This window comes from Benincasa hispida, chromosome 4 (assembly GCF_009727055.1).
Source record: "Benincasa hispida cultivar B227 chromosome 4, ASM972705v1, whole genome shotgun sequence".
NCBI lineage: Eukaryota > Viridiplantae > Streptophyta > Magnoliopsida > Cucurbitales > Cucurbitaceae > Benincasa > Benincasa hispida.
Genome location: NC_052352.1, coordinates 53,799,147 through 53,823,663, shown reverse-complemented (window position 1 = coordinate 53,823,663; position 24,517 = coordinate 53,799,147). Strand labels below are relative to the sequence as shown.

General features: G+C 36.5%; 1 protein-coding gene across 1 annotated transcript; it reads left to right on the top strand.

Moving 5' to 3' along the window:
- The first annotated feature begins 15,728 nt into the window (after positions 1 to 15,728).
- LOC120076251 lies at positions 15,729 to 16,181 on the top strand. The gene has a single exon (XM_039030018.1). The coding sequence runs from the start codon at positions 15,729 to 15,731 to the stop codon at positions 16,179 to 16,181; it is 453 nt and encodes a 150-aa protein (XP_038885946.1).
- Positions 16,182 to 24,517: the final 8,336 nt, after the last annotated feature.

Genomic DNA, 24,517 nt, shown 5'->3' with positions numbered 1-24,517 from the left:
TCGAAAACCCGTGCATAATCTAGAATAATGTTTATTAAAAATAAAAAAAAGAATAATAATGATAATAATATATTGTTTCTTAAGTCAATAGCATGGTGTGATGGATGATATTTAAACATCTATTCATCTAACTTATTCAATTGAGCTATACTCAAGTTAATTATATATATAGAATTTAAAAAGTTGAAAAAACATTTATTTATGCATCAAAACTTTAAAGGTTGTATCAATTTAAACCATGAACTTTTGTAAATGTATCAATTTACACTTTTCATTATGTTCTGTTTGAAAAATCTCGTGTGAAGTTTATAATTATATCAACTAAACTCCTAGACTTTCATAAATGAATCAAGTTAAACTCTAATCAAAATTTCCTTTTAAAATCATCTATACATTTACTATAATCATTTAGTTTGTAAAACTGACATTTGAAGTAGTCTACATATATTTGGGAATTAACGCATGTAGGATTTTCAAAGATATTCTTAATTAATGGCCTAAATTGATTGGCTTATGAAAATTTAGGAGTTTAATCGATTCAAATTATATGTTTTCACATGATATTTGGTCGAATGAAATTTGGAAGAGGGTATAAATTGATACATGCACTTACAAAAATTTAGAATTTAAATTATAAAAATATTAGTTAAGATTTTTAATTGATACAACTTCAAAATTCAGGGAGGATCGATATTTGTCCAAAAAACGAATATAAAAACAATAGAGAAACACAAATGTGACATAGCTATCCTTTCATATATATGTAATTTAAACGTTGGCTGTTGGATGGATGAACAAAGAAAAGACAAGTGCCTAATTCTATGCACCCAAAAAGTAAGCACATTCCTTTTGAGGTTGGGATACCAACAACCCACATGCAAATGGTAGCATCAATAATTAATTAATTATTTATTTAGCTAAACGTAAAAGTCATTATTAGATGAGAAATTTTGGACCAATCATAAATCACCACGTTTCACAAATTAGTGACAAATATATAAATTATCAAATTTGGAACTAATTAAATGTTGACATGTGTCCCAAATTGAAATTGAATACATAAATTGACAAATCTGGATGATGTCACATGTTTTCATCGTCTTTGTTGGATTGAATAAAATAATTAGTCCAACTTGACATTAATATTTGAGTTAAAGTCCAAAAATAAGCTTAATTTGGCCCAAATGTCAACTATGACCTAAATCTAATTGGTTGAATCCAAGGGTCAGGTTCATAGATCAACCAAGCCCGAAACCACAAAACCACAAAAGAATTCTATAAATAGAGTATTTCTTCTTTATTTAAAGAGTTCATAAATTTTAGATTTTAGAGAGCTTAGAGAATTCTCCCTATAATCAGAAGACTCCTTTAACTCCTGAAGCTGAACACTCCTTGAAAATATAAGTCTTACAAAGATAAAATATTCTTCTAAGATTCCATCTTTAATAGCATCCATGCGCTTTTCTTTCATACATTAAGCGTAAACATTCAACAGAGAGAATAAGAGGATCAAGTATTAGAGATCGAACAACATCTACATAAATCAATATAAACCTAAGTTTAACTCCACAAAACAAGTTTCTTGGAAAACCTTGTGCGAACACATTGGCACACCCAGTAGGACCTCTCTACTTCTCATCTCTCTCATTATCCAAATCAACAAATGACACTAAAGAAACGCATCCAAAACTACTATTACAAGTTGATTTTTACACAAGACCTGTCACAACAATTCACTTTTGTCGCATCCTTATCGATCGAACAATCCACTTCTGGTGCACCAATAGTCGTTTGAAAGAAATCTTGTAGGAATAAGAACAAGATTCTATCTCGCATAGAGTATCTAGAAAAAAAATAACATAATCTCCTAGAAGCGGAATTGTCATCAAATAAAATCTCTTATTTGATAACTCTGCTCCTGCTTCCAACCGATCAAAGAAAGGGTCAGCCTCTAATGTAATGTCTATCATGATGGTTGATGTATCAGGTGAAGCAGCCATGGTGAAAATGAAAATAAGAGGAGCGAGATCAAGAGATCGCTGCCTTAAAGATTCAAATACAAACTAGAGAAATTGTTGAGTCAAGTCAAACTCCTGTTGTCAAAGCTAATGACAAGGGGAAAACTGTATTACAGGAAAAACAGCTGCAACAATCCACTTATGTCGCATCCCTATCAATCCAACAATTACAAGATATCATTATAAACTCTATTAGAGCTCAGTATGACAATCCTTTCAAAGTACTCTCTTGTATTCTAAACCATATATAAAGAGAATTGATAATTTAAGAATGTCGACCAGATATTAGTCACCTATGTTTCAACAATTTGATGGGAAAGGCAATCCAAAGCACATGTTGCTCATTTCATCGAAACATGTGAAAATGCTGGTACACGAGAAGACTTATTAGTCAAAAAATTCATTCGAACGTTGAAAGGAAATGCTTTTGATTGGTATATTGATCTAGAGCCTAAGTTAATTGATAGTTGAGAACAACTTGAAAAAGAGTTTCTAAATTGCTTCTACAACACAAGACAAATAGTTAGTATGTCTGAGCTTACAACACTAGGAAAAGAAATGGGGATCTCGTCATTAACTACATAAGTCGCTGGAGAACTGCAAGTTTGGATTGCAAAGACCATCTCACTGAATTGTATGCCGTTGAGATGTATAATCAAGGCATGCATTGGGGACTACTTTAATACTTCAAGGTATAAAGCCTCGCACCTTTGACGAGCTAACGCGCACCCACGATATGGAGCTAAGTATTGTTAATCAAGGAGACAAAAATCTGTTAGTCCCAAACATAAAAGAATAAAAGAATAAAAGAAAGGATCTCGATTTGACTTTAAAAGAGTCTATGATTGTCAATAGAGAATAAGACAAGAAGACTGAAAAATGTCAAGATGCACCGCTTAATGTTGAAGGAAAGATAAGAAAAAGTCTATCCTTTTCCTGATTATGATACTTTAGATATGTTAGAACCGTTGATGAAAACACGATCGATTCAACTTTTCAAGTGTAAGCGATCAAAAGAGATGCAAAAAGTCGATCATCCCAACTATTTTAAGTATCATCGAGTTATCAATTGCCTAGTAGAAAAATGTTTAATCCTATAAGAGCTAATTCTAAAATTAGCTAAAGAAGGAAAATTTGAGCTAGATGTTGATGACAACTCAATCAAATCGTATTATCGTCATAAAAAATAAATACAGTCGGATAAAATGTACCCAACTGCATCATCAAGATGTGTACTTACTCTAGTTTCGGAACCTTAGAACCTGTATCTAGTTGGTTTCAGCACGAGGAGTAGAACCAAATTCTTGGAATCTGTATTTTCTTGAGGATTTCATAAAGGAATCAAGGAGTAGAACCAATTTCTTGGAAAGTACAGTAACAAGTCATGGGAAAGCTATCCAGAACCTTGAGGTTCAAGTTAGCCAGATCACTGCTATATTGGTTATTATGAACAAAGGAGCTTTCCCTAGCTGTACGGAGAAAAACCTAAGGGAAAAGTACAAAGCAATAACCTTGAGAAGTAGGAAAAACATTGTGCATCCTCTGACAAACCAGACAGAGGAACATGTGGTATTAAGTCCTTCAGCTGGTAATGTGAATCAAAGGAAAAAGGGTGATATTTCTGTATCATCCAAATTAGGGAGTAGTTTTGAACCTCCACCTGCCGTTTTAAATAAAATCCCCTATCCCTAACACTTTTAGAAAAAGAAATTGAATGATCAGTTTGTTAAATTTTTAAGAAGCTTCACATAAATATTCCTCTTGTAGATGCTCTGGAAAAAATGCCAAATTATGTGAAGTTCATGAAGGACATGTTTTCTTCAAAGAATAAGTTTGAAAAGTATAAGACAGTGAGCTTGAACGAGGAATGCAGTGCTATATTGCAAAAGAAGCTAGTGCAAAAATTGAAGGATCCTGGGAGTTTTACAATTCCCTGCACTGGGAATCTGACGGTAAACAAAGCTTTATGTGATTTAGGAGCCTCAATTAATCTGGTGCTTTTATCTTTGTATAGGAAATTGGACATAGGTGAGGTATAGTTGACGATGATCTCATTACAGTTGGCAGATCGTTCCCTTACTTACCCTTGTGGTGTAGTAGAGGATGTTTTGGTTAAAGTCGGCGATTTCATCTTCCCAGCAGATTTTGTGGTCCTAGACATGGAAGAAGATATTGAAATTTCCATCATCCTTGGACAGCTATTCCTAGCTACAAGCAGAGCTTTGATTGATGTTTATGATGGAAAGTTTACACTTTGGGTAAACTATGAAGAGGTAAAATTCAACATCTTTCGTTCTTTCAAACCCAATGAGCCTGTAAGTTTGTGCCAAGAGATCAATGAAGTAGATGGCAAACATTCTGAACAATCTCTTAGTAAAAGAAAGGGCAAGGAAAAGATAAGTTGTCATGAACAATCTCTAAAGGAAGGTACAATAAATTTTCTTGATTATATTCGTAAGGGAGATATTGAACTGGTGGATGAAGGGAGAGAAGATTATGCATTTTTTGATAACTGTTCTTCGACAAATTTTTTATGTGAATGTTAGTGCGGGAGAAAATTATATATTTCAGGTGTTTTTATACATGGAATGATGAAGCCACCTTGAAAGTTGTCTAAACTAGAGATCTGGTCTAGCTAAAGACGTTAAACTAACCGCTTCTTGGGAGACAACCCAAGAGTTCCAGTTTTATTTTAGTTTTTTTTTTCATTTGTTATTTGATTATTTTATTTTTTAGGATAGAGAGCCACTTCATGATTATTTTGATTTGTAAAAAGTTGATTTTGGTTAGAAAGAATGTTGAGATTGATTGAATTGTGTTCTTTGGTTGCTTTCTTTTACTATGATGGTTGATGAGTCACTCGTGATGTATGTCATGCTTTGAAGTAGACATTGGATAACATAGTCCGGTCTTGAGTGTTCTTTGTTCTAAATCCCTCTTTGTATCCTTTGTTATTTTGAGCACGAACCACTTTAATTTAGAACCTCTAACTGAACAAAGCATTAATTAAAGCCAATTTAGTTTTCACCTCGAAAGGCCCCACTGGTTAGAGAATGTCTTGCATGATGGGTTGTAATGATAGACTAAGAGGAAAGAAAATAATATTATTATTGCCTTTGAAAAAAACAATAATAGAGCGTGCACTCATACACTTGAAAGAAATATATTTTTATTATTGTAAACTTGTAATGTGTATGCATGGATGGGGTAAAAAGAGCTACCTTTGCTGTGATCAGTTAGGACACCTGGGAATTGACTAGGTATGATTCCCTACAGTGGATGTGTGAAAGCTAGTGCCCCTACGTAAAATGATGCAAGTTTAGGGCCCTTTACTGTGAGAAAAAAAAAAAGAGAGATAAGGCACCTTAGTTGACATATTACTTCCTTGAGTGTGGTGATGCTTAATAATTGGTGCTTGAGCTAGATTAGGGGGAAAACAAATGAAGCTTAATTAAATCTTAAGTCAGTTGTTGAGTTTTGAATTAAAGGAGGAGTCACACACATACACAAAGGATAAAAAGTTTTGGCTTTTGAAACTCTCAACGATTAGGATATGTCTGAATTTTTCTGTGGATGAATGTGATATATGTTAAGAAGCTAATGAAATCGGAATAGAAGAATGCATGCCTTGAACCTTTTTCATTTCAGTATTAATTATTTTTCCTACTTTGTGTTTCTTTCTTTTCTTTGCTCGGGACTAGTTAAGTTTTAAGTTTGGGGTGGTGAAAATCATCTAAAAAGTTCTTTTATTATCTTTAAATTTAGAACTAATATTGCTAGTTTTGTTTAGTTTGACGTGGTTTATTGAGTAATTTTAGGAAACTAAGCATCAGGAGCAATTTGTGCGAAAATGATAAAAAAAAAAATTTGAGGCAAAACTCCAAATTTGAGCAATTACGGGTTGGCTATGGAATTAGGAAGAACTAAGGACCCAAGATCAAGAAAAGAGGCGAATTTGGAAGGAAATTCGGGGGAGCCAGCTTGGAATAGTATTGCAACACTACTCCCTGACGCTATAGACCCAAGACCAATTGGAAACAAGGCAACATTGCAACGCTACGACTTTGACAGGTGGCTGGCATGACGCTAGCATTGCAACACTGGTTTGTAACGTTGCAACATTGAGAGCCTATTATAAATAACAGCGTCGCGCCATCAGGTCGAGGAGAGGAAAAGAAAAGGAAGAAAAAGAGAGAGTCAAATTTGATAGATTTTACCTAAATTCTAACCCGTACAAGAGCCGAAACAGATAAATTTTGATCGTTTTTGGTGGAAGACTCGAGATTTTGATTGAGAGTCAATATGAAAGAATTTCTAGATTGATCGTGATAGGAAGATTGATCACGATCGTGCAGTTTTATTGAAGAACAATCCGGTATTTGTGGTGAGAGTCAAGAAGATCGTAATTGGGATTCAAACCTATTAAGGGGAGATCGTTCTTCTTTGTTAATTTATTTTTCGCCATAATGATTGTTTGTTTGTTGAATACTGTTATCAGAATCATGCATGGCTAAACTCTATTATTCTAGGGTGTTTATGGATTTTAGGGATGTTACTTTGAATATTGAATTTACAATTGATTGATTTTGCATGGATTTCTAAATTATTTGTGTTTAATGCTTTTAATTAACTAGCCATTAATTGAATGAACCTAAGTTAATTAGATGTCTCGAGAAAGAATTTAATTTGCTGGATCCAATAATTTAGATTGTTATTTGAAATTGCATGAAAGTGAATTTAGAATAGTAAGGGGTACAATTGAAAGGTCTTAATGTTGTAACTATTCAAGCGATAGAAGAGATTTAGGTCGATGGGTAGTTATTAGGTAGGTAGTTATTAGGATGGTTAGACAACAGAAATTGGTTGTTTTACCTAGCATGTCCTTAATCGTAATTCTTATTAATTTTATTTTAGGAGGGTTTCTCATTTAGGCTCTTGATTACTATGATTTTAAGGACTTCCATTTAGGATTCTAAATGAGACTGGCTAAGTACGAATTAGAGAATTGCATGTTTTCCATTTAAAGGATAATCAATGATTAAGTAACAAAGAGTAGGAAAGACCTCTCATACCCAAGTTGAATGTTCATTTAATTGATATTTACACTTGTGCTTTCATTCCTCCATTAGCATTCATCATTTCACGCTTTTATATTTAATTCACAACCATCAATCACGAACCCCCCTTTAGTTATTGTGCTATAAGTTCTTTAATTGGGAACTTCGTGTGGTCTCTATGATTCAACCTGTACTGCACTATTTTACTAAGTTTGCGTAGGCACAAAACAGTATTTGGTTCTAGTCAAAGGGATTCGACACTCTTTGGTCCGACTAGCCTTCAACTACTCGATCTTCAGTTTTCCAAAGATGGAGTATGGCGATGAAAGAAGAAGAAAATCAATGTTCAATGTCTATTTCCACTCGAACTTTAATCTTCGAAAGGCTAAGTATCTCTACATGAAAGAAAAATCAACCTTCAACATCTGTTTTTGATCATTTGAAGGTAACAAGCGATCAACATGAAAGAAAGATGAGAACTTTGAAGGCAAAATAATTTCGTGAAGATAACAATGATGATAAGATTCACAGTTGTGTCCCCTCACTCATGAAAGAGGAAGCTATCTATTCTTATAAATATAGGAGGTTCCTTGATGGTGAAGCCAAAACTCTAAAGGAAATCTAAATAGAGATCCAGTGAGCGGAAGCAGATCGTTCCAAATCCCATTGAGAAAGAACACAAACAATTACAGTCTACATGGAAATGATTGTGCATAATCAGAAATTACAGCATGCTACTTACAAATGAAGATACAAGGGATAGAGTATGCGAACCTTTGAATAACCTTTCTTCACATATCCCTCGATCGTTCAGCAAATTGTTCAGTCATCACGAACTCGCATGCAACGGTTAGAACTCGATCTCAATGAATGTCTGAATGAACCTCGATCTCAATCGAGTCCAACTCGATCCTCGAACGAAAATAGAACACCACCACAATGGTTACCTTGGTATTCTCAGTGTGAGAATCCAAGAGTTAGATCTTGAATTGAGGAAAGCAGGAGGTAGACGATCAAGTAAATGGAAGATGAAGGTTGTCTATCGTATAGACGAAATACTTGATCGTTTAGAAGATGAAGTCTATCGTATAGACTTTGCTACTCGATCGTGTAATAACGAGTAAGCGAGTAACTATCGTATAGTAAACTCGTAACTCGATCGTGTATGCTCTTTATGGTATCACTTAGTAAAACCCTTTTACTTGATAGCCTTTTTGTGAGAATATTCCGAATGAATCATCAACTTACTGATTTGGAAAACAATTTTCCTTTTCTCACAGTTACCATAAAACTTCCAATAACTTTTGAGGATGATGCCCTAAAATCTTGTTAGGTTCTGTAGTTTGTAAACACCTATATTGAACAAATGTTTGTGATGTAATAATATGAGATATTTTCTTCATTTAGTCTATGAAACATGAGATGTTTTATTTGCTTTACCACAAACCAATAAACTAAGATCCCAGGTTGTCTTTGTAACTTAAGCATATATGTGGAGACATACAGGTGGATCATACCTTAAGTGAACCAAAATGGTCTGTAGTATATGTATATAGGAGGGAAACCTTATCTTGGTGACACTACGGATGCGGCCTGCTTTGTAGATTGTTACAAGTGTTGTGACGTGCTATAGATGGTCTGATCCTGATCATTCATGCGGAGACATGCGAGCGGGGACGTCCTATACAAAGGAGTTTGTATAAGATCGAACAACAAAGTGATTAGTCTCGTTATATAACGTCGTTCATGACAGAGACTTCACTTCACTACAATGACCATAGGTAACATGACCTTAATCCTGAGTGAGTTGGGAACTCTTGCCTTTGAGGGCGGTCCTTTGATTTGCATGGGTGCGAGTGGCCAGATTGCCAACTCAAAATACCACTTTGGATATTCGTCTTATTGGGGAATGGGAACTCAGCTAAACAAGATGAAATTCACTCATTCCCTGAAGCAGAGGTAAGTAGATAGATTGCTCCCTTAAGGGTTGATTCCGGGCTTGAACGATGTGGCGCCACACATCTTCTCATGGTCCGAGAGTAGTCCACTCATAGTAGGACTATGAGATATTATTCATTAGAGGGACCAGTGGTACTTAAGGAGTTAGATGTATCTACAGGGGAAAAATGGTAAATTGACCAGCTGTACTTACGAGCATTTGTGATAACTTATAAAAATACAAGTTATTTATATGACAAACTCTAGGCCGTTTACCACAAAATATGTTTTAAGAGACTCTTTCCAATGTATGTTATCAATCAAATTAGAAAAGGCAACTAACGGAAAATCATACAATGACATGTTCCTGAAAAAACAAACACATTGATCTACATTAGAATTTAGCAAATACTCTTGAAAACAAATCCAATCTGGTTTAGCAAAATCTAAATGAACCCCATGTGACATCTAGTTTTACAATGACGCTTTAGTGGTTTAGGACAAAAGCCACCAAAGGGTAGTCAGTTTATCCCTCCTTTGAATTGAGACACTCTCAACTAATCATTACACCAGAACAACTCTTGTTCCTATAACAATTAGCCATCATTGATTTGGTCAAGAAATCATTAACTTGCTTAACAATTTTTCGTAAGTGTGACCCTTTATTTTAGATCCTAGAGTTCCACTACAAGCAGCCAATCCGAAGGGAAAAATCCAATTGGGGCAAAAACTAAAGCGACCCTATCCATTTCTGGAGTTCACCTTGATATCGACCAACCGCATAAACCATCTGAAGGGGGACGCTCCCAGGGCGCCACAAGGCCGTGCAAGAAGATCTCACGGTGCAAATCAATGAAGGAGACTACAGGACATGTTGACACACATCCTTCACCCACTTACTATAAATACTTTCTCCATTCACCTTGATATTGACTCATGCAAACACCATTCAAAGGGTGATGCTCCCAGGGCACCACGAGGCCAAGCATAAATCTCATGGTATGAACATTAAGGGAGAAACGTGAGTGGAATTGACACATCACATATATCTTTTCCTCCCACGGAGTATTTTAAAACCTAGGATTTCGTTTACTTAGAAAAAAACATGGCTAATTATTTTAACTAAGTGACTTTTTAGGTTTGCCCAAAAGTAACTCTTACTTTGGAAAGTTGAACAACTTTTGATCATCATTCATTAAACACTTTAATGAAGTCTTTGATCAACTGTTGCATGCTTGTAGCAAATCTATCTAATTCACCTTTCCAGGTAGGTTCACAGGTAGGAGTGTTCCATTTTCGTCAGCCTAAATACCCCAGCCTAGCCAGAACCCGCCTTAGACAAAAGGTCTCTTATAGATAGATTTAGTACAAATTTAATCTTTTATTTAAATCAATTAATCCTATTAAACCGATTTAAAAGATTAAACCTAGGTTCGCATGCAACTCTTTCTTATTGATTTTAGTTCTAATTTCCATTATAACTCTTATAAAAGGAAACAACTAAAACCATCCACAATGTGAAACAACACATACAAGGTATTCATAACTCTTATAAATAAGCCTAAGTGTCATGCTCCATGCATTGTTCATTCATTACTACTTGTATATAACACTTATATAACAAAGCAATGGACCAAGCATACATGCTCTTATACACCCTTATACTATAACACTTATAATATAAAGATGATGCATGCATATGCTTAATGCCTGCATAAATATAACTCTTATATTATATGATGCATGAGCATGCTTTAATGTAATTTCATCATGCGATCTACTATATTATAACACTTATAATATAAGGATGATGCATGAATAAAATGCATAACCTAACGTAGGTTTTAAATCTATATGTCACACATTATGGCATATAAACAAACGTATTATGGCATATAAACAAACGTACATCTCATGTACATTAGATAAAAGTTAATGGATCGAGATAATTAGCCTCAAGTCCGAAAGAATAAAGCTAACTATTACAAAGAGCATTGAGTCCACCGGTTCAAACAGGCGAATTGGGACTTGAACCGTCCAGGCAAAGTTGCATCTCCTTGATCATGTAACAACTCCTCATGATCGTCTAGCAATGTTGTACGAGCATAAAAGATCGTTTAGCATGGATCAAGTGCCTATGACTATGCGATGAAGCATGAAGGTCACGCGTTTGTACAACGCACATTGTGTAACGCATGACTAAATGATCAAGTAGATGACAACTATGCGATGAAGCATGATCGTCTAAACGATCGCGGAGCAAGCGTCAAGTATCGTATACCGGGTGATTGAGTAGCCAGTGACTATGCGATGAAGTATGCTGGACTATACAATTGTTTAGTGCACGTGCCTATTAAACGAAGAGTATAAAAAACTCTATGCGATCGTTTACCTCAAGTGTCCACGTGATCGAGCAGCCAATGTAACACAATAGAGTAAACTCTCTACTCATTTGCTTAGCATCAACTATATGATCGTTTAGTAAATACTACACGATCAGGTGGAATTTTTCTACACAATCGTTTAGCCAAATCTTAACGATCGTTTAGCCTGGGCTACATGATGCGACCAACCTTTGGTCTTCTTCCTCAATGAGAAAAATATCTTCATGCTTCGAAGCTTCATCACGAACGACTCAAAACACTTCAAACACTTTGAATAAAGACTCGATTACATGTTAATTATGCCAATGCAGGGGCCCTTAGAAAGATTTAGACAGAGGCAATTATCTCATAAACATCCATCAACACATCAACAAACACATTTCTCTCTTAAATGCATTGTAGAAAACTTAAAACCCACAATGACTATAAAAGAAGTTCAATACAACGATGGAATTTGGAATATCATAACAACCTTGCTCTGATACCAATTGAAGAAAATCTAAATAGACATCCTGTGAGTGGAAGCGGATCATTCAAAATCCGATTCAGAATGAACACAAATAATTATAGTCTTAACGAAAATAGATTATGCATAAACAGAAATTAAAACATGCTACTTAATATGAAGATACAAGGGATAGAGTATGCAAACCTTTGAAGAACCTTTCTTCAGGTATCTCTCGATCATTTAGCAAATCATTCAATCAGCATGAACTCGAATGCAATGATAAGAACATGATCTCAACGAACGTCTAAATGAAAATCGATCCGAATCGTCCAACTCGATCTTTGAACGAAATTAGAACAACACCACAATGGTTACCTTGGTATTCTCAGTCTGAGAATCCAAGAGTTGTGGGCTCTGTATGATTTTGGATGGAGGAAAGTAGGAGATAGATGATCGAGTAAGTGGGAGATGAATGTTGTCTATCGTATAGACGAAATACTCGATTGTTTAGAAGATGGAAGCGTATTGTTGGTTGGAAAAAGGAGATAGGAAAAATATGCTTGTTTATGTTATGCGTTAATCTCCATGTGTCGATGGTCATGCGTTGGACTAGAAAATATACAATATGCGTTTAAGCATGTTTGCAATGACCATGCGTTCCTGTCATAAATTTTCTTGCTTTCTCACCAAGTATAACGAGAACGCAAGTTTCTCGGGATGATCCGAGGTCTAACACAGGGACTTGTAACTCAATGATGTTTGTGAAGTGATGAATAAAAGTAAAAAGACACAAGTTAAAGGATTACACACTACTCCTACTCCTAACTAAACAGATTGAGCAATGGAAGTTTAACTATGAAAATTGGTAGAGATGCAGCAACTGTTAATGCATAATAAGGTTCATTATGTTAGGTCGCTTGAGTAATCCTAGCTCGCAACACTAACGCATCGCACACCTCTCGGTGGCCAGCTGCATGCCTATATCTCTATAGTGCATGGTTGCGTCGAGCATAAGATCATTCCTATCTCTGAGGACAAAGCTTAGCTTGCTTTAGTGTGTTCCACAACCTACTCTCTCAGGTAGTTAGTTGGAGCTAATCAACTCATAGACAAGCGTTACGACAGCCTCACACCAAGCGAAGGGGATTAACTCACTATACTTGCACAATGCACACCTCTCGATGGGTTGCTACATGCGTCCTATCTCTAGGCCGCATGACTGAGTATGCGACTGCCTTTGATAACTAACCGATGGATGTAAACGATGATAAAGAAGAAGAAGATGAAGAACATGGTGTTTAAAGAACTAAGAGATGCATTGATTACAAAATGTATTAGTCTTAAGCCAAAATGTAATACAATATAGAGATAAGAGGAGAGGTGGAGGGTTGGTTGCAAGTAATCTCTTGCTTTTCATCCTAAATGTGTCAAGGCTGCTGATGGTGCCATGGATGGATGGTGGAGAAGTCTCTCTCGAGCTCTATCTCCGGCGAAACTCTGGTCGTCACTGGGAAGGGGCTGTGGAGGTGAAGAATCCTCAAAGAGTGTCTTGCTCATGCTTTCATCTGTGATCACAAGAATCTGCCTTAAGGCAGAAACTCAGATTCATTGAAGTGAAGGTCCAAGGCGCTATTTATAGAGCTCAAATGCAGACAGTAATGATGATTGCGTTCTAACTCACTGCTACCTTTGTCGCGATATGGGAAATGTCAGCATCACCTTATCTTGTTGATACTCCCAAGATATGCATTCAAGCTTGTTTCTCCTGAAGTGTCAACGTATTCCACCCACTTGGCGATCAATCTTCCATTACGATGATCACTCTATGGATGCAACATTCCATGCAGCGAACTAGTCTTTGTGCACCTTTGCATGCAGTTACGACGCATGTGGTCAATTCCTGCAATGGCTGCAAAAGTAGACGCTTTGATGCATAATAAAGCAAGATATAAGGTTAGTGAGGATTTCTGGTGCTGGTCTACGCAAGCTCACTTTTTCATATGAATTCTTGGTGTTATTGACACATATTCTTCTTATTAGCCTTCATGATTCTAAATAAAAGGCTACAGTAGCTTTTATTTCTACAAGCTATAACCTACCGTATAAACTTTTCTACTCGATCGTGTAACAACGATTAAGCGAGTAACTATCACATAGTAAACTCGTAGCTCGATCGTATATGCTCTAGTTTTAGTATTTCATCATATGGAACATATAAAGCGTAGTTCTTTTTCTATTTTATGGTATTTCATATAAATCATATTTATATTAATTCCTCCAATGATAATGTATCAAATACATTGTATCAATTATATCACATATAATTGAATTTCTTCTTGTTAATTTGAACACTTCAAATTAACCCAAAATCTGATTCTCAACTTGAACCCATTGAGCTACCAAGGGGACCTCATAGACTTATAGCTTGAAGCTCCAATGGTACGTGAATAACTAATTAAACTCTTTAGTCACGAGATTCACCATCCGTTACTTGTTGGTTACTCCATTAAAGATCGACAGCTGCACTTTTTGCACTACAAATATATTTCTATGTCCATATGACCAATCAATAGTGCGATGACCCTTCACAAATCGCTCGTAAGTACAACTGGGCCAATTCACCGTTTTGCCCTATGTAATTACATCTAACTCAAGTACCATTAATTGCTCTAATGAATAATAAGTCATAGTTCTACCATGACTAAGTCCTCTCGAGCTAGGAGAGGGTGTGGCCACTATGTTCAAGACCCGAAATCAGCCCTTAAGGGAGCAATTTATCTGCTTGTCCCTGCTTCGGGGAAGGAGTGAATTCTGTCTTGTGTGGCTGAGTTCCCAGCTCCCTAATCAGATGATTCCCTAAAATGGTACGTTTGTTGAGTTGGCAATCTGGCCATTCTCACCCATACAAATCAAAGGATCACCCTCATGAGCAGGAGTTCCCAACTCACTCAGGATTAAGATCATGTCACCTATGGTCATTTTAGTGAAATGTAAGTCTCAATTATCAATGACATTATATAAAGAGACTAATAATCTCGTGGTTCAGTCTTTTACAAACTCTTTGTATAGGATACCCTGCTCGCATGTCTCCATATGAATGGTCAAGATCAGATCATTTGTAGCACTTTACAACACCTGTAACATCTATAAAGTGAGCCATATCCATAGTGTCATCAGGGATACCTTATCCCTCATTTATCCATCTACTACAGACCATTTAGGTTATTACTTAAGGGATGATCCACTTGTATGTCTCACATACATGCTTAAGTTACATGAAATAACCACGAATCTTAGTTTATTGGATTTGAGTAAATGCTTATAAAATAAAATTTATTTTATTAATAACAATATGTATACAAAATGAATATAAACTACGAGACCACCGGGAGAATTAGGACACCAATCCCAACAATGTACTGGAAATGTTTCAAGGAAAAGTGAGTTTCGCCTTACCCCAATTGTAGAAGTAGAATTATTTGATGTATGGGGTATTCATTTTATGGGTCCTTTCCCACCTTCTGAGGGGTATTCTTATATTTTGATTGCAGTGGATTATATCTCAAAATGGGTAGAGGCGGTTGCTACTAGGAAAAATGATGCTCATGTTATTGCTAAATTTTTGCATAAAAATATTTTCACATGGTTTGGTACCCCACAAGCACTGCTTAGCGATGAGGGATCTCACTTTTGCAACAAGTTGCTTGACAAGATGCTTTCTAAATATGGGGTTAAGCATAAGGTATCTTTAGCTTATCACCCACAGACTAATAGTTTAGCTGAAGTGTTTAACAGGGAGATTAAGCAGATTCTAGAAAAGACAGTTCAAGCTAACAGGAAGGACTGGGCGTTAAAGCTTCACGATGCTCTATGGGCATATTGAATGGCTTTTAAAACCCAGATTGGTACATCCCCGTACAAGTTGGTGTTTGGAAAGGTGTGCCATTTGCTTGTTGAGTTAGAGCATCGAGCCTATTGGGCTAATAAGAAGCTGAATTTCGATCTTCAGATAGCTGGGAAGCACAGATTGCTGCAACTTAATGAGATGGAGGAGTTTCAGAACCAAGCATATGAGAATTCTAAGATTTATAAGGAACGCACGACAAAATGGCATGATAATTGGATTGTGCCTAGAGCTTTTCTTCCTGGTCAACGGGTTTTGTTGTTTAATTCTCGTCTTCGGTTGTTTCCTGGAAAGCTTAAGTCTCGATGGTTTGGACCATTCGTAATCAAGGATGTCACCCCTTACGATGCAGTGGAACTACATGGCAAAGATGGAACGACATTCAAGGTTAATGCCCAGAGATTGAAACATTACTGTGGAGATGAAGAGTGATGTGTGGAGGACTTGCACTTTAAGGAATGATCAATTTGGCTTGGTCTAGCTAAATACGTTAAACTAATAGTTTTAATTTAGTTTTGATTTTATTTTTTATTTGATTTGATTTTTTTTAAGATAGAGAGCCATCTTATGATTATTTTGTTTTGATCCTCAGGTTGGAGATGATGCTCAAGTGGTTTCAAGCACCAGTTCACCATCCAATTTCGTGAATTCCTGCTCATTACCCAGGCTTGTATCACTCATTTGTTGTGCGATTGTTTTAGATGTTATGCATTGGGGACAATGCATTTTTTAAAGTTTGAGGTGGGGGCGTACTTTGTGCTTGAATCTTGCGCTTTTGTGCATGCTGTTTTGAGTTGATTGTTTTATGCATGTTATTGTCGATTTTGAGGAAAAATTGAAAAAAATTGAAAATTTTAAAAAAGAGTTGATTTTGGTTAGGAAAAATGTTGAGATTGATTGAATTGTGTTCTTTGGTTGCTTTCTTTTAGTATGATGGTTGATGAATCACTCATGATGTATGCCATGCTTTGACGTAGAAATTGGATAACATAATCCTCTCTTGAGCGTTCTTCGTTCTAAATTCTTCTTTGTATCCTCTGTTATCTTGAGCACGAACCACTTTAATTTAGAACCTCTAACTGAACAAAGCATTAATTTAAGTCAATTTGGTTGTCACCTCGAAAGGCCCCACTGGTTAGAGAGTGTCTTGTATGATGGTTTGTAATGTTAGACTAAGAGGAAAGAAAAGAATATTATTTTTACCTTAAAAAAATAAATAAATAAAGTGAAGAGTATACTCATGTGCTTAAAAGAAATATTTTTTTCTTATTGTAAACTTGTAATGTGTATGCATGGATGGGGGTAAAAAGAGTTGCCTTTGCTGTGATTAGTTAGGATACTTGGGCATTGACTAGGTATGGTTCCCTATAGTGGATGTGTGAAAGCTAGTGCCCCTAGGTAAAATGATGCAAGTTTAGGGTCTTTTCATTGTTGAAAATAAAAATAGAAATAAGGTATCTTAGTGGACGTATTACTTCCTTAAGTGTAGTGATGCTTGATGGTTGGTGCTTAAGCTAGATTAGGGGGAAAATTTATGAAGCTTAATTAAATCTTAAGTCAGTTTTTGAGTTTTGTATTAAAGGAGGAATCGCACACACACACAAAGGATAAAAGGTTTTGGCTTTGGAAATTATCAACGATTAGGATGTGTCTAAAATTTTCTTGTGGACAAGTGTGTACATGTTGAGAAGAGATGAAACCGGAATAAGAGAATGCATGCCTTCAACCTTTTTATTTCAGTATTCATTGTTTCTCCTACTTTGTGTTTCTTTCTTTTCTTTGCTCGGGACTAGCAAAATTTTAAGTTTGGGGTGGTGAAAAGCAACTAAAAAACGCTTTTTTTACCTTCAAATTTAGAACTAATATTGCTAGTTTTTATTTTTTTTTTATTATTTTTTTTAGTTTGATGCAGTTTATTAAGTGATTTCAAGAAACTAAGAATCAAGAGAAATTTGTGCAAAAATGATAAAAAAAACCAGGGGCAAAACTCCCAATTTGAGAAATTACGGGTTTGCCATGGAATTAGGAAGAAACCAAGAACCCAAGATCAAGAAAAGAGGAAAATTTAGAAGGAAATTTGGGGGAGCTAGTGTTGGAAGAGCTCAGCAACACTGTAGACCCGAAAACAATTGGAATCAGGGCAGCGTTGCAATGCTACGACTTTGACGCACGATTGGCATGATGTCAGCGTTGCAACGCTGGTCTGTAGTTTTGCAATGCTGCGAGCATATTATAATAACACGGTTTGGCCGCCAGGTCTGAGGAGGAGAAAAAAGAGAGAGCTGACTTTGATAGATTTTACCTAAATTCTAGTCAGTATAAGAGGCGAAAAAGAGGAATTCTGATGGTTTTTGGTGGAAGACTCGAGATTTCAATTGAGAGTTGATTTGAGAGGGTTTCTTGATTGATCGTGATCGTGCAGTTTTGTTGAAGAACAATCCGATATTCGTGGAAAGAGTTAAGAAGATCGTGATTGGGATTCGAACCTATTGAGGGGAGATCGTTCTTCTTTTTTTTATTTATCTTTCGCCATAATGATTGTTTGTTTGTTGAATACTGTTATCGGAATCATGCGTCGCTAAACTCTGTTATTCTAGTGTGTTTGTGGATTTTAGGGATGTCACTTGAAGTATTGAATTTACAATTGATTTATTTTGTATGGATTTCTAATTATTTGTGTTTAATGCTTTTGATTAACTGGCTGTCTCAAGAGAGAATTTAATTCCCTGGACCCAATAATTTAGATTATTATTTGAAATTGCATGAGAGTGAATTTAGAATAATAAGGGGTGCGATTAAAGGGTCTTAATGCTATAACTATTCAAGGGATAGAAGAGATTCGGGTCGATGGGTAGTTATTAGGATGGTTTGAGCTCGGGAGAGGATTTTCTGATTTTAGAACTTCTATCGTCAATCTATCAATTTCAATCAATTGCATGTCATATTTATTTTATTTCCTAAATGAAACAACACCCAGGAATTGTCTTGCTCTAAATTGTTCTTATGTGACTGATTTTGTTATCCATAGTTATAGATAAAAATCATCTTTTTGTTGCCTGGATAAAATTGATGAAGAATTGTGATAGCTAAGTTAGGAAAATTTTGCTCACGCCGGTCCCTAAGGACGATACCCTATTTAGGATTTATTACTTCCATTGCGTGCATTTGCGCATACCCGTCATTGACCCAAGGTCAAACATGGGGATTTGTACTAATAATACTAGATAAATGTGTAAATGCGTTGAAACTAATATTAATAGAATGAAATTGAAATTATGCGATTAACTAAGCTATGCGATGTAAACACCTAAACTAGCAGAGATTACTTTGAAACTGATTCTGAGGAAACTTAAGTAGCACAATAGCCTTAATTTATGAGAAATATATGGAGAGATTAGGGTTTGGGGGTGATCAAGGCCGCATCCTTAAGGTTCAACTTAAAAGTTAATCCTGGCTCACAACTTCTGTTCATCGCACACCTCTCGATGGCCAACCACACTGATCATATTTCTATGATACGTGAATGTTGTTGCCTTCAGCACAAGGTTATTTCTATCTCTAGAAACACTTCTTGCTTTGCTTAATGAGATTTATAACTACTTACCCTCTCGAGTGGTTAGTATAGCAACTTGACTTAATGAATGATCATAGGCAAGCATTTAAATAGTCATACATTAAGCAAACAAGGTAACTTTTACAGAATAAGCTTAGTTCATGACACTAAACTCATCCCTCACCCCGTAAAATTAGCTACTCATGTTAGAAGAGGAAATGAAGGTAGAGATGAAGAAGACGATGAAGATAACCATGATGATAATAAGATGAAGATAGAATAGTTATTTACAAAATGAATAATCTCTTAAACAAAATGTAATACAACAACAAAAAGTAGTAAAGAAGCAAAAAGAAACAGTTGTCAGCAATTTCTTGCTTTCAATAGATGGATGTCAAGGCTAGTAGCGATAGGGTGGTTGTGTGAATGGAGAAGGCCCTCTCAGACTCTTGCTCTGACAAAGCTCTGATGATGAATCGGGATGAAGTTTGGAAGATGGAACTTCTCTCTTTTTGAAATCTCCAAGTCTCTCTTTGTGTGTATGTGTATTTGCATCTATGTCTCTTGGGTGTCAAGGCTCTATTTATAGAGCCGCATGGTGGAATTGTTAGAATTCCCACTATGATTAATCGTTATCATCTGACACGGTAGGTGCAGATGTCAGCATATTGATAATGGGCAGAAATGCACGTTATTACAGTGCTAAGTTATTAAACAATGAAGGCTTGCGTTGATAAAATATGTTAGATTGCATCCAAAAAGTATTAAGTTCATAACATTGTGGTCGCATGCATTCATTGCCTAGAAACAGTTAATTTTTGTATTTTTATGCAGAATATGCATTGATGCAAGGCGAAAAGCACGATTACAAGAAATCAACAGTTGAGCGCAACGTTATCGTAAGGCTTTGCAGTGATTTGTGCTCACAAACATCTGCTCAAGAAGGATTGCCGCATAGAGCCGACGCAACTTGGTGGGTGTATCTGGGTGAAAAGCATAATTAATCACGATGGGACAGAAAGCTGATGACGGTTGAATCCGAATGAAGTGACAAGCCACTAGCAATAACAAGTACACTCAGCTTTTCGGTGACAAATATTCGGCACATTGATGCTTGAAATTATGTGGTGGAAATATGGATGCTATGCATTGATGGAATTGCGTTGTGCACTCAAGTTTCCCCAATGGAATCCAAGTGAAAATTCCTCTGAGTTTCCTGGTAAGTCCAGGGTCGAACACAAGGACTTGTGAAAATAGATTGCATTGGTAATTTTTACAAAAACTTTGTGGTAACCAAGTAAATAAATAAAGTGTTGGGTGTGTTGTTGTGTTGATGAAAAAGAAATAAATAAAGGCGACGAATTTGAGAAAGACAGTTACATTGATAGATGCAATGAGTATGCAATGAACGGGTTGAGAAGATCTTTAGCTAGCGTTACTCGAGAATGCGTCAGACTATGCGATCATGTTACAACCATGCACAGCAAGTCATTTCCAATGTAAATGTGATGCTCCTAAGTCTAGGATGCATATGTTGAATGCAAAATATCCATATAGCTTATCCTTAAGTCTCTACTCTTGTCCTATGCGTTGATGCAAAATGCATGAAAGCAAGGTGACTACATACAATCATATTTTATCACTAAGATGCATGCAATGTGTTAATAAAAAATAATGCTCATTCTTAAGCGCCTATCTCTCGTTTATGGGTTCTAATCCGGTTCTTCCAAACCTAGATTCTGACCTGACCTTCCCAAGTCTAGATCCTATCCTTAGACTACCCTCCCGAGTATCTCTAATAGACGAATGAAGCATTCATAAACAAGATAATGGCAAAGAATGAAGATTCCCTCGTTATGCTAGCTAATTGCTTCTCAACCCATTCAACTAATTTAGCTACTCATGCGTGAATAACAAAGAGTGAACAGATATAGAGAAAGAAATTCCATTCTTATAAATGAGTTGAGTACAAAATGACAATAAAAAGTAAAGGTAGAGAGCCTGGTAGCAATTCCTTGTTGACCGAGGCTTTTTACACTGAATCTCTATTATGATCTAAAGATGTTCCCGCTTCTGCAGGCGTCGGCCCTCTCTCTGTCTTGGAGCTTTCAGCGCTTTCCCAAGTTTACTGGAACGATCTACTGGCACAACTTTCTTCCTCGCTTCCGCCTTAAAATGAAAGAAAACTATGGATTGAGGCGTGAACTTGTGGAACAAAAGATTGTAAAGTCGTGAACCCCTCTTCTGAAGAATGCACTTGGTACTTATAGAGCTTCCATGGTGAAAAGAGGCTTCTCTCTCCTGGTTATATAGATGGGACAACTTTAATTCCTGACTGATGCGCCGGATAATTGTCACCGATAAAGCTGAATGTACTTCGTGACCGATATCGAATGTCAACTTAATTTGGATCTGACTGTCATCAGCTTTCTGTCCCATCGCTCTTAATTATCCTTTCACTCGGATGTGCCCACCATGTTGCGCTGACTAAGTTACGACAATCCTTCTTGGGCGAATGTGTGCGAGCACGATCAACGTAAAGCCTTGCGGTGAAGTTGCGCTCGAACAATGAATTCCTATGATTGCAATCTTTGCATTGCGTTAACGTATATTTTGCATAAAAATATAAAGATCAACTATTCTAATGCGTTGGACGTATGCGACCGCAATATTATAGAATTTATGCTTAATGGACGCAATTTAACATATTTCATCAACTCATCCAACATTGTTAAAGAACTCAACGCTATGATAACGTGCATTTCTGCCCATTATCATGCATCAGTCAGAGAATTAAAGCCATCCCATCTGTGCAATCATAAGAGAGAAGCCGCCTTTCACCTCGAAGCTCTATAAAAACTGAAGGCATCCTTCAGAAAAGGGGTTCAGCTAGTTCAGCAAGTTCGGAGAGTTAGAGAATTTTCCTTAGAATAGCCTTGTTCATAGTTTTCCTTTATTTTTAGAAGGCAGATCGAGAGAAGAAAAGAGACACCGGAAGATCGCTCCGTGCAACTTGAGAGAGAACCCAGAGGCATGGAAAAGCAGAGAGCGGGCCAACTCTCGTGAGAGCGAGACTATCTTTTGAACAGAGTAGAAAAGACGGTGTAAAAGCCTGGGAAGCAAGAGATTGCTACCAGGCTCTTTATTCTCTTCTTGCATTGTTATTTTGTATTTCAACTCTATATCTATACAATGAAATTTCTTTATCTGCATCTGTTCACTCTCTTGAAAGCACGTATAAGTAGCTAAACTTATTGAGTGGGTTGAGAAGAACTAAGCTAACATGACCTAAGACCTTCATTGCATGCGATTATCTTGTTTTATACTGTGCTCAACACCCTTTTAGAGCTACTTGAGAGAGAGTCTAAAGAAATAACCTAAGACTTGAGAGAGCTAGGTTAGAGCCTAGACTTGAGAGAGCAAGATTAGATCTGCATAAGCAAGAGATAAGGACTTAGAGATAAGCTATGTTTGCCAACATGCATCACATGCACCCTAGAGATAGGTTATGATATTATCTGGTTGCCTTATTTGTGTGTGTGTCATTTTGTCATCGCATGGATAAGAATAGAGGCTTATGTGTAGGTCCTATAGACTCATCGCATATATCGCTATTGCGTTCTAGCTTTAGAAGCCGTAGCATTCGCGTCGAAAGATGGTTAGTATTGTATGTGGTTGAATGGTCGCATAACATGAATGCATCCTAGGAAGTGTTAGCCGAACCCTTCTTAACCCATTCACTTCATACTCATCGCATCTTACGTTTTATCAACTCTTTTCGAAACTCCGCCGCATTTGTTTATTTTTATTACTGCAAACAAAAATCCAAACAACTATTTGATTATTTGGTTACCGCAAAGTCTTCGTGAAAATTACCACCGCAACTATTTTCCCAAGTCCCTGAGTTCGACCCTGGACTTACCAGGAAACTCAGTGGGGTTTATACTTGGATTCCACTGAGAAAGCTTGTTGCTCAACGTATTCCCATCATCGCATCTCATTCCATAACTTCACCTCATAAAATAACGCATCACACATCAATCATAATCAACATTCTAGATGCTAGTCAGAATATCGCTGGTACCAGTTTAGAGATCCCGAGGCATGCGACCAATTATTTGTTTGTCGGGTAAGGGTTTCGTGCATGCGATGAAGTCCTGCGATCAGCTACAAAATAGACACTTTTGGCGCAATTTAATGATGATATGCGGTCAATGGGAAACTTTACTGCACTTCAATACAAGTATAATATTCAGAATGAATTCCTAGCCTAATCAACACATATTTGCCTATTCTATCCTCATTATTCAAAGTAAAAGGGTATAATAATTTGTATTTCAACAAGTTATCACACCCCCAAATTTAGAATAATGCTTGTCTTCAAGCATATCTTATACTGAAGAAATTGAAATTGACTCTATGCCTTAAAGTCACGCTAACTAGCTTCTCAGAGTGCTTTTCACTTGCACTCCTTTTTCAAGTCACCTATTTCTTCTAAGTTCGGTCACTTCTCTAAGGAAATATTTTCTTAGTATTGAGTCTGACAACTTTTGCTCAAAATATTTTTCTTATTCCAAGTACTTTTTTATCCCTTTTTCGATTTGTAATGCGTTTGTTTGAAAAGAAAGATAGCCTGCAATTTACTTATTCAGATTATAGGCTAAGCGTTAAACTTGGCTACACCCTTTGTTTGGGCTTGCCCCCATGGGTGTCATACGAGCATCCAACTATGGTTGCGTTCCAAGTTCAACTCAACTCTTATCTTGACTAAGTTTTAACTTGTGCCAGATAGTGGACTTGTTTTTATTTGATGTTATTTGTATTGCGTTGATCCTGGTAACCTACCTTCATTTTGGCTTACCTGCATGGGTGTCATGTGAAGTATCCAACTACGAGCAGATTCCTTTCTCAACTTGAACTCTTATCGAGTGGGGACTTTCCCTTATGCTGATAGCGGAGTTTATTATGAGAAGTATGAAAAGGCAGTGTAAATGTTAAACAAGGGAGTACAAGTTAGTGTATGGATCTAAGGATTTGATTCTTACGGGATACACCGACTCTGATTTCCAAACTGACAAGGATTTTTGGAAATTCATGTCAGGATCAATGTTTAATCTAAACGGTGGAGCTGTAGTATGGCGTAACATCAAGTAAGGATGCACTACAGAAGGAAGCAGTTTGGCTTAAGAAGTTCCTAAGTGATTTAGAAGTGGTT